The 12,012-nt window shown below is 39.7% G+C and overlaps 1 protein-coding gene across 6 annotated transcripts in view; it reads right to left on the bottom strand.

The window, feature by feature from the left end:
- The window catches only part of SULF1 (sulfatase 1), a 63,430-nt gene extending 52,143 nt beyond the window's left edge, over positions 1-11,287 (bottom strand). For all 6 annotated transcript variants that reach the window (XM_053995581.1, XM_053995592.1, XM_053995610.1 and 3 more), the window contains exons 1-2: positions 11,116-11,287; positions 5,424-5,663 (exon numbers count right to left, since the gene is read on the bottom strand). In XM_053995581.1, the coding sequence (XP_053851556.1) occupies positions 5,424-5,663; positions 11,116-11,287 (412 nt within the window). The remainder of the gene's footprint in view (positions 1-5,423; positions 5,664-11,115) is intronic.
- Between the last annotated feature and the right edge of the window lie 725 nt (positions 11,288-12,012).

Genomic DNA, 12,012 nt, shown 5'->3' with positions numbered 1-12,012 from the left:
ATTTAAAATATTTGCAGATTAAATTATGTTTGATGTTTCCCAGAATATTTCATACCAATTAAGAAAGAACCCGAAAACTCAGAGTTCCTCTCTCCTTCTTTTCACTTTAGAAATAATCTAAAAACCAGGACTTATTCTCTGCTCACTCATTCCCACCTTTGCATCACATTGTGCCACCCTCTCTGCCTTGAAAGGGTGCATGAGGTAGGATACAAATTAGGTCACTGAAATGATGCAGATTAAAAATAGCAAGTGCTGGCAGTGATTTGTACTGCAAGGCTGTGAACAGGAAACACAATGGCTTTGCCTCCAGAGGAAACTTACTGTCTGCCCACACCTTCAGGAGGCATAGCTTTTGCTCTCTTTATGAAAGATTAACATGTCCCTGTGTGTCAGAAGGGAATGGTGCACAGTTTAAATGCTCCTTAACTTTCAGCTTCCTGTCATCTCAGTGCTTTATTAGTTCTTTGTTCATTACACTAAGAAATGTATCCATAAGTGACAGATGTCAATGGGCGCACTGACATGTGCTGTTGAAGACATTAGCCAGTTGTCAACTAAGTGACCATTTCTGTTCATCACTGCAGAGAAGTCTGTGGCTAGTGTCAAAACATGCCAGACAGGGGCATCTTGGTGTCACTTCTTGAGTTTGAAGTTTTACTAATGAAGGAATTTAGGAATTAACATTTGAGCTGCTTAACTTTGCATGTTAGCATTTTTGTCCCACAAATGACATCAGAACACTCCCATGCATGAATCTTGAATGATATTCTAATCAGTTGATACATCCAAGCAAGAAATAAAATACTGGGAAATACATCTTCCCAAAGACAACTCCAAAAAGTGCAAGCAAATAATTGCCTAATTTGGTGGTCCCTGTTCTTTCAGGTGGGATTCCATGAAGGGAGAGCCTGTTCCTGTGTTTGGCATGGTGCTGTGAGACTGTCAGCAGCTGCTGAGCCAAGGCAGAGTCCTGCTCCCTCCTGCAGTTACACTGGCTGTGAAGGGCTAAGAGGAGAGAGGATTAGAGAGTAGTAATTTTACAAGGTAACATTAAGCAGAGAGGGTTTAGAGTGCGTTGGTGTGTTAAGTCAGTATAAGAATTTAAAACTTATACTTCTTTTCATATTTGCAAAGGGATGAAACTTCAGCTGGTAAAAATGTAAAATCCTGCAGTATGCAAAGTATGACCCACTACTTAAAAATAAAATGTTTATTTTATTTATATCTTCTGAATGTTGGCTGTTTTCATGTGATGGTTTGTCTTCTAAAATACCAAGATTATGCTTGGCTGCGGCTCAATTATTAAGATGCAGCACAATCGTCCTTTCCTACTAATGAAGCCAAAGCTGCACTTCTGGGATTTCCCTTTGTGTTTGTGTAGGTGAATGACAAAGGGAACCAGCAACAGCAAAGGGCACATCTGAGAGGCAAGACTACGTGCCATAGGACTGGGACAGAGCAGTAGAAGATAAAGAAATTATGAGACTGAAAGAACAGCAAATGACCAGCCAATACTTTGGAAAGCACAAAGCAAAATCTCTAATTCCTGCAGTTAATAAATTTATGAATTAAACTTCTAAATCTAAATATCTGAAGGACTATATATTAACATGAAAAACTATGAGATGAAAGAAAACTTCTCAAGCATTTCTCACAATTTCAAAAAAAATTGAAAGTGAGGGACCCTTTATCCTCTCTAGTGTGACTGCCTGGATCCTATGTAATTAAAACAAATGTCATCACTGAAACTCTCCAGAGCTGCTTTGTTTTCTCTTTCTACCTCTTTACTGTGTGCCTTCCCTGCTATGTCCTACAAATTCAAATTTAATATTACCAGTTTTGTGGACAATCAAGAAGCTGTGCAGTTGGTTCATTGCTGCATTGACATACAGCTTGTGAATAAGGGAAAATGTAAACATTGAAACATCCTTAATAGTTTTGGAAAATTATAATTAGAAGCAAAAGTGATTTTGGTTTGGCAGTGTTATTTCTGAATATTGTCTGCCCTGCTACTGCCCAGTATTGCTTCTGAATGCTGCCTGCCTTGCTAGTGTCCAGCACAGTGTCTGCCTATGATTTAGCACTGACATACAAACTTCAAAAAGGGATGTTTCCACGAAATGCAACGTTGCCCTTAGGTCACATCAGAGTAGAAGAATAAAATAGAAAAAGGAAAGAAAAAAACATTCTGTCCTTTGCTAGGTTTCCCCAGTGAGCTTTAATTATAACCACAGTTTATTAGAGCACGTTCCAGACCTCACTTTAAAGGGCCTGCTGTGCTTGTGTGGAGTCCTCGTGGCTTCAGCAGAACTCCCCTCATAACAGTCTGCCCACATGTGTCAATTGCAATAGAGGGGCCTTAGTAAAGGCTGCTGCAGGTTTAGACAATGGATGCTTTATAGATATTGAAAACTGTTTGGAGCAAACAGAAGTGAGCACATTATAGAAATGCTCTCCCACCCCTATATTGCCATTGACATGTATTAAAATTTGATCCCATGCAAAAAATGCATAAATTCTACCATGTTGGAGGTATTGTACATTGGCTCATCCAGACTGGAGATCTCTGGTCAGGTGCCTTATTAGGACTGTCACCAACCTGTGACTGGCCTGAGTCATTCACTTCTCTTTGTGTGTCTCAGTTTCCCATTGAGGAGGTTACTGATTTACAGTCAAAGCACGTAGAAGTGCACAGGGTAAGTATCTATAACATCTGCAACCTCTCTCCGCAGTTTTCTCATTTTCACTCCCAATTATTCTTGACTCCCAGGTATTTTTGAGTGATTATAATTTTACTAAACTTTCTAGCTGTGAAGTGTAGATTATTACTTGGCTAGCAGACTTTTGGTGACTTTTTAATAAGGCAACACTATCCTTGAGAAATGTATTACAAGATCTGCTGTTAATTAAGCTACCACCTCAAAAAATAATTGTGACTTAATTAGAAGACAGGCTCGTCTTACAAGGAGTAAAAAGATAAATCTTTGCAGCCATAGTATTGTAGGATTGAACAATGTACCTCAGTCAGAACTGGAGATTCATGCAGGTATTTCCATTTGTTTCCATTTTCTATTCTTTTCTGCCCTTTGTTAAAACTCACCTATCCTGACAGTTTTAGGACTGATGTTCTGTTTGCCTGCCTTTGAAAAAGTACTTTTTTCCTGTTCCTTTCCTTTTGACCCCTTTTTCCTTTCTATGTAATAGGGTCAAGTCTGCATTTAGTAAGCATCTCCACATGTCTTCATAACACAAGGCAGTGAAGAAGATATGCTCTAACCTGTGTTTATCCTCAGAGGGGCAGAAAGGGCTAGTGACAGAGCTGTTCTGTTTATGTGTGAAGCATTTAGTTGTGCAAAACATAGATGACAAACCAATAGGATACTGATTTTTTAAGAGCACTAAAACAGGTCCCACATGAAGCAGCCATACATCAAGCAGAAAAGATTTCTGAGATGTAAGTAATGAGATAAAGCTTATTTTAAAAGTCAAATTCAGCACCTTTTCTAACAGTGATGGTCAATTTGCTCTTCCTTTCTTTTCTTCTCCAAAGCCTTGACGCTGACCCCTACTCAGGCTTAGCAATGCTGTACTCAGATGGCAACTTCATTGAGACCAGCTTAATAGTGACTGAAGTATTATTCAGCTCATATGTCAGAGCCAACACCAAGCCCAAAAAAGTTAAAGATATGTCTGGTTTTGTTTTCAATACAGGAAGCAGAAGTTCTCCAGAACCAGAGATGCAAAGACACAGAGGAAAAAAGAGTGAACCGTCTGTGGTGAACAAAAGATAGCACAGAGGCAGATAAACTTGAGGCATTGGATGCAGCAGCTTTAAGAGATTTAGGACTAGCAGACAACATGGAGACATTTGCCAGCTCTGTGTTTTGAAAGCAATCCCTTCTTGTGCCTGAGCTGCCGATAGAAACAAATTTCTTTGCTGCCAGTTACATTGTAAGGAAGGCAGTTGGCAGGAGATCTGTGCCTCATTGCTCAGTAAAGGGGAGTCTGTGTAGCTGAATGACACTTCTGGACAAATTGCACTCCGACGACCTCGCACAACTCTGGTACCTTGACGAGGGGAAGTCAGGCTGGAGCCTAACGTGTCTACAGATTCAATTTTTGGGGATAGGTGATGGAGAAATGAATTGAGTTTTATATCAAGCTGAAGCACAGACGAGAGGAATAAGAAGAGTTCTTTGTAGACAGAAAAGGGATCTCCTGACTACAGAAAACCACCAGGAATTTACAAGAAAACTCTCAAATCTTATTGGTGCACAGTAGAACAATCCTTCTTAAAGGCATGTTTCTATTCCTTTTCAGAAAATGCAAATGAAATATCGCCCCACAGCAAAGTTTAAATTATCCAATTCACCTTGTTTTGCTCCCATGACAGTCCCTCCACTCCTGTGAGGTCTTTGGCACCAGCTCCCAGCCTGGCCCTGACATCTTCTTCCATAACTGCTAGCAGCTGTCCACAAGCAGGACGTAATACTGACCATAATCACGCCTGGAATTGCCAGTTCAGACCCACAATGCCACTAAAATGCACCTCTTTCACTGTAGGTGTAACTGCCCAGCAGCTTATTTCCCATCTGGGACATGCAAATGTGAAAATATGCTGCTTCACTACCAGTGAATCTGGCTGTTGCTGCAGGTGTGGACCACCAGGCAGTATTACCCTCCCTCTCCATAATATTCAGCCTCTGCCCTGCACAGCCAGTTTGGGACAACAGTTGCTCCTGCTGTGGTTTAACCCCAGTTAGCAACTAAGTACCACTCAGTTGCTCTCTCACTCCCCACCCCCTGCCACAGTGGTATGGGGAGGAGAATAGGAAAGAAGGTAAAATCCATAGCTTGAGAAAAGAACAGTTTAACAATTTAAATTTGACGTAATAATAATAATAATAATAAAAAATTATGGGATACAACCAAAAGAGAGAGAGAAATAAACCCCACAAAAAACTCCCAAAGCCCCAAGTAATACGAAATAGAACTGTTCATCACTTATTTACCAATATCCAACCAGTTTCTAAGCAGCATCCTCTGGCCAGCTTTTCTCCAGTTTGTGTACTGAGCACCATGCCCTATGTTATGGAATATCCCACTGGCTGGTTTAGATCAACTGTTCCAGCTGTGTCCCCTCCCAGATTCTTGTGCCCTTCCAGCTTTCTTTCTTCTCAGGGCATGAGACACTAAAAGGTTTTGACTTAGTATATGCGCTACTTAGCAGCAACTAAAAACTTTGTTGTGTTATCAAGATTATTCTCATGCTAAATCCAAAATACAGCGCTACAGCATCTACTAGGAAGGAAGTGAACTCCATCACTGCCAAGAAGAGTTTCATTTCAGGCAGTGACTTAAGAGCAATTGCTGAATACGTCATCTTCACTTTAAAGCAAGAACTGTGCTTCATCTCTTACCTGTTCTGTACCCAGTGTTATTGAGATACACAGCGAAGGTACGAGGCTCATGAGTAGCCTGCCATGAAGGAGAAGAGCAGTTTTCATTGTTTGTGTAAATGTTGTGGTTGTGCACATACTTCCCAGTCAGCATCGAGGAACGAGATGGGCAGCACATGGGCGTAGTTACAAAGGCGTTGATGAAAGACGCCCCTCCATTCTCCATAATCCTCCTGGTTTTATTCATCACTTGCAAGGATCCTGCAATAAGAGGTAATGATCACCACTGTGCTGTAAAAGATAGTTTGAATATATTGGCTGTTATTATGCTGTTAAAAGTAAAGTGTCAGTGATTAGCTTGCCTCTGAACATCAGCATGCTTGACTCTGCAGCTTTGGTAATTTCAGGAGAAAAGATCACACTTTTACTATACCAACAAAAATACTTTTAATGATTCCAGGAAGACTGATTTTTTTTTTTCCTCAGACTTCAAAACAAAGTTAAAATATGGACTAATCTAGAAACAGGGTCAAAGCTTTTTCAAATTTATAGGTCAATAGTTCTTCAAATGCAGATGTAGAAAAGCAGTATGCTACACAGACTGAATTTTTGGTCAATATGCCAGTAAAATATGTAAAATACTGAGATTACCAATGAAAATGTTAATACTCTTTCCATTTTATCAGATGACAGAAGAGAGAACTATAGAGAGGTAGGGAGTAAAGGAGGGAGTAAGAGACAGAAGAAGGAAGGAGAGAATTCAATAGCAATTTTTCTAAAGTAAAGTTTCTGTGGACACAAGATCATCATGTCTACTTCTGATACTAGAGCACTGTGCTCAAAATCAGTTTTTGGGGCTAAAAATGTATGCAAAAAATTGGCAAAATGCAGCACCTCTCTCAAGAAATTGAATTGATACTGTTGAAAGAACAAAGACATTTTTTGCATCCTTCAAAGAATCTTCATGAACTGCAAGGTGAGACAGGCAGGCTTGCAGATTTCTGATTGCAGAAAGGCTGAGCAGCCCTGGATAGAGTCTGTCAGTATTTGCTGACAGCTGTCAAAGTTTGTTCTTTATGTTATCCAACAGAGCAGAGATTGAAGGGTGGGGGTGAACTGTAGATATGTCAGTATGTGCCTAGGAAACAAGTTTGTGAATTATAGTACTTGCACAATGTTGGTGGTAAAAAAAAAGGTTTCTGGAATTTTCTTTTTTTTTCCTTTGTTTTTTTTTTCACAGTTGACTGTCCTTTACTTTTAAATCTGTTGATTCCTCTATTACAACAAGAATTTTTCTTGATGGTTTTGTTTATGTTGCTTGAAAATCAAATTAAAAATATTCTAAAGCAATTGCAAACCTGCCTGTAAAACCATAAAACTCCCAAGGAGACTCAACTTTAGATGTTAGCAGTAAAATCTTAAAAATTATCTTACTAGTTAAAGTTAAGCATGCTCTGTTTTGGTTTTAGGCTAACGAGTCAGTGCTGAATATGAAGACTTTTGTGTAAAAAAATTGTTAAAAAAAGGGAAGAGGCAGTAGGTCTTGAGCATTTCATTTAAAATGCCAGGGTCTCTGTCCTAAAGGATACATTTAATACTGTGTATGAAAGTCACCATCACTTTGGACTCTGTCTTTCATAGCCCTTATTTTCCAAATGCAGAACACCTGCGTTTGTGTTTTCCTGAACCCCATGTGCTAGGGATACAGAAAAGAAGAAGAGTAACTGAGAGGTCCCTGAACACAAAAGGTCTCCATTTACATGAGTAGGAGCATTTCACTGAATTGTTAAGTAAAAGACAAATGAGAGATCATCCTCATCTACATGCTTTTATCTTGGACCTCAGGCTGACTTTTTAGTTTTTGTTTTGTTCTGTTCTGTTTTGTTTTCACCAGAGCTCTTCCATTTTTGAAAAGTCACAGTTTCTTCCTGACAACTCAGCTGTAAAGTGCTTCGAGGTGCTCCGATAGAAAGTGGGCTATTCAGGTACCCTAATGCACAGTAACTGCAGCAGAGCTGATCTGCACTTTCCTGCCTCCATGTATTATAAATGAGTAGCTGTTAGAGTGCTTCCTCATTCCTCCAGCTGGTCAGCCCTCTGCTCTTGCAAACCTGCTGTTTATGACTAAGTTTTCCCTCCAGGTATGCACTTACTGACACTGATAATAGATTAAGCCCCTCTGGAAATTCTGGAACAGGCACTTCAAAGCAGGTGAGACTTCCTCATTTGGAAAACAAAACACAAGCAGGAGATAAAACTTGCTGATATAAGTTATAATCCTTTGCTGTCTGTGGCTCTCCTCTCAGCTTGTGTTTTTTACCATCTGGCCCACAGTCTTCAGGGCACATGTACTCAGGCGCTGTCTGTCAGCAGGACACTCGTGCTCTACATGACTGGTTGGGGAGCACCTGAGGGCAACCACATAACTGGGAATGGCCACTCTGGACACAAAAGTTAGTGAGTTTTGTCAGACAAGAAGTTCAGTGTCACTTCTCAGTCTATTCTCATACCTCAAGAAATATGTTTGGCAACCAAGGTATCAAGTCTTTAAAATTGCTATGGATTTTCATCACGGGAGGGCACCTCCACAAAGGGATGTCTAGGAGGCACACCCTGTCTTTACAGGGGTTGTATGCAAGGCCCCAGGAAGGTAATGGGCTTTTTCAGATCAGCACATATCCCCATTTTTTTGGCTTATGTTTTTTAGCGCTCTAGTTCTAGGGAAGATGGAAAGCACACCAGGCAAATTATGCCTGATGTGATGTATTTAGATGATGCTGTGATCTCTTTACCCAGTGCTCTATTCAGTAGCTGGTTCATATAGATTTCACTGGGTGGTGCATTAGGCTGTAAAAAAGGGTCAAAAACACTGTAACTACCAACATACTCATTAGTTTTTACTCCTATCTGACATTATGCAAGGTATTTTTTACAGCAAGGACTATAAGAGTGATTGGGGTGTCATATATTGAGGTACTAATGTGTGCAAATAATAGAGACTTGGGAGGACAGGGGAAGAGACCAAAAAGCAAGCAAAATGTTGGACAGAAGAGGATATGGGCCTGACCCCAGTGGGAACTGGGGCCACTTGGCCTGAAGAGCCACAGCATGCTGTCTGCAGGAGGGAAGAAGTTCTGGGTTCTGGGAGCTTTGCCTTGCGCAAGATGCCACTTCATTGGGCAGTGAGTCCTCTACCCTCAGGATCTTGGTAGGGGAAAGATAGTGCACAGTGGCACAATTTAAGAAGTAAAATACTTTAGGAGCCCAAGTATTTGCTGAGTTCCTTCAAGAGCTGTGGGCCAGGCTGCTTCACACAGCTTAAGCTGAAATCCACTATCTGATCTAGCTGATCCCCACAAATTGTGGGACAATTTGTTGGTTTTATCTAATAAAGCGAATGAGACAGCAACTCTGCTGAATTTCTTTGCACTCAGAATGCAAAACTCAGGAGGATGGTGCAGATCAATAGGAAGATGTGCATACCCCTATGGCTTGAGCACTAACTAAATGCAAACTCTCTGCCTCTTGCAAATTTTACTTTGGATGACTCCTTTATATATCAGCTGCACTCAGTCAGATGAATATTTTTGTTCAATGATTATACGAGCTCTGGAGACAAATCCTTCCGTATTGAAATCTATAATGCACCTTTATATGCTTTTATGTTAAAGCATTCATTTAGAATAGCTTTTAGAAATGTCCATGCTGGGAATACAATAGCAAATAATCCATATTCAGCGACTTTCAGTCTTGTGATTTTTGGATACCAATGCCTAAGTTTTATTCTGTTTGTGGCAGAAAGTGTTACTTCCCACTGACCTTTGAGAAATTTAAGACTTTTCTCAGGAATCAATGAAGAGCAAGAGGAAAATTCACACATGGAAAACAGTTTGGCTTTATTTTTCAAATAAGCAGAATGATTTATTAGCACAAGTGCGAATAATGCAGTACAGTAAATCTTCGGGCTGAATGCTGTTTCCTGCGAAATGATCTATGAAAAGGGGAAACCTGTGTGTTCATTCAAGGCAGTGGGAATGCACACACACCCAGGCTATTGCTCAGCTGCTTGCTAATAGGAGCCAGAGTGCCCTGTGAACATTCAGAGCAGCTTTCAAAGAGAAGAGCTCCACAGTATGAACAAAGTGACTCGCCACATCCTTCCTCCTTTTTCACCACTCGCAAACCTTCTCGCAAGACTGAGGACAGCAACTTGGTAACACTGTGTTCAGAGATGTGTGTGTCTGCTGACCTACCTTCCCCAGTGCCCTGAGTGCCCTGGAGAGGGTAGGCTCTTTCAGACCACAAAAAGGAAGACTTGACTTGACCCTTTTAACAAAACTTTTCAGAGCGACTCCACCGAGAAAAAATGCACTCCCATTGTAAGAGCTGTATTTTAGACCAAAAATAGAACTGGGAACAGCTATTCATTATGCAGCATGGCTAAACAGAGCAGAGGTTTGAAAGAGTGAAAAATAAAAAAAGATAAGAATCACTCAGATCTGAAGGCCTGTGTTTGGAGCTCTGCTGCATAAAAGCACCATTCCCTCAGTCATGAAATTTAGTTTATTAATTATCTTTTCAGAACCCTGAAGGACTGTGAAATTATTATTGCATCATGGCAAATACAAAAATGCTAGCAACCAAAGAACCGCTTTTTGATACAGACCACATTTTGTCTACAATCTTCTGTCTGCAAGTATGTGATTTTAGAACAAATGAAGTTTTCTGGAATGAAGCATTTATTTTTCAATGTCATATGGCATTTTGTCTAGAAATTCACTATACTTCTACTAAAAATATGTCTCTCATAAAAAAAAAAAAAGCTAAGAATGCAAGATTTCATTTCAACTTAATTTGCCATTTTTTCACCTTTTTGATCTCACAACCCAAAATATTTGCTTGGGGGTAACCTAAAATGATCCTCTTTCTCTCCTTGATTTTTCATTTTGGGCAGTGAACCAAAAAATCAGTTATATGCATAACTACCATTAATATCTTTCTAACTTAATGGAAAACATTCAAAAGCCTCCTGGAACATCATCTAAGTGTTTTAACTTTTTCCACCCTAAGAAAAATATGTGAAAATCACTTCTGACTGGTATGTGCTCAGATATTTAGTATACTTGTGAAAGCAAAACTACCATGTTTTTATACATACAGCATAGTTCTTAAAGCAGAAAAGTGCTTAAACACTTCTTAAACACTTCAGTAATTCATGCAAATATTAAGATTACTAAATCCTGTAACTAGACCAGCTTGTCTGTGTGGATAAGTATGTCAGACGACTTACATCCCTGTGACAAATATGTGGATATACAGACATCTATACAGTACTGAGGGAAATGCTGGCCTCACAAGCCTCCTATTTCTAAATGCTACAAAAAGTAATTTCTAAATGCTACAAAAAGAGTGAGAAAAGGTTTTTGATGCAAGGTTTTTACATGTATGTCCTTGCATACATTATTAAATCATTTTGTTGTGCTGATTAAAACTTCCCATGGTGGATTTTGATAATCATATATTTCCTAAAGTCTATAATTAAATGTGGTGAATGCCATTAAATAATACTGTTAACTCATTTTCCAAACTTGTCCCACATTCTGATACTATTCCAGGACCAGCAACTTCCCCGAATTTAAAGTTCTTTCTGCTTGGCATAAGCTACGGAAAGACACATGCAAAAATGTAGTAGCAAACAACAATTATTTCTCACCTAGCTCCACATCTTGATCATCTGTGAGTACAAGGATGATATTTGGTCTGATATTTTTTCGCTCCTGCTGCACACGTCCTCTGAACCTTGTAGACTTGATGGTTGAACAGTCACTTGTTAGCATTTCAGTACTGAGCACTGCCAACATGAGTGCAAACCAAGAAGGCTTCATAGTAGTTCCAGTATTTCAATGAAAAGACTGATCCAGAAGTTCCTGAACTCTAGTTTTCAAGACTGTAAAACGAGGAAAAGAGATTCTGTTCAAGCAATAAATAAACTTCTAGTCATACATTGAAAGGATGGCACTTAGGGAAGTCAAGCCTGACACATACCATTTAACATGATTATAAGCCATATTGTTGAATGAGAGCTTTATTCTGTCATTTTCTAAGAATAAACTCGGTCATTCTGCAACTATGCTCTCTCAGATAATTTTTGCTTGAAGTCATGCCTGCATTTTGTATAGACATGACTTCTGGTAAATTCCTTACAGTGCTCCTTCTCCTACACCCCACGCTTCTTTTTATGCAGCTTGGTTCCTTACATTCAGTACCTGGGCTCAGTAAAAAATTGCCGGGATGCAGACGTGTTCAGAACATCTGTAGGAGGAGCCCTGTGAGAAGGAGAAAGCAGAAGTCTTGTCAGTCAGAGACCTCAATACTGTGGCTGTGCTTCAAAGTCTCCAAAACTGTTTGTTACAGCTTCTTTCTCTGTCCTGAAAGAAAAGAGTGAAAAAAAATTGCATTCTCCATAGCTCCCCTACTTAATTTAATACCATACCTACGCAGGGGTTGGATGGCACCTTGGCTGCTAGAGATAAAGGGCATGTATCTCACATCATCAGACACAGGTGCTTTTCCAATATTCACAGTCAGATTTATAGTGAGATTCTCAGAA

Source organism: Vidua macroura, chromosome 1, assembly GCF_024509145.1.
Source record: "Vidua macroura isolate BioBank_ID:100142 chromosome 1, ASM2450914v1, whole genome shotgun sequence".
Taxonomy (NCBI): Eukaryota; Metazoa; Chordata; class Aves; order Passeriformes; family Viduidae; genus Vidua; species Vidua macroura.
The sequence above is the reverse complement of the archived record's forward strand: the minus strand, read 5'-3'. Positions and strand labels throughout refer to the sequence as shown.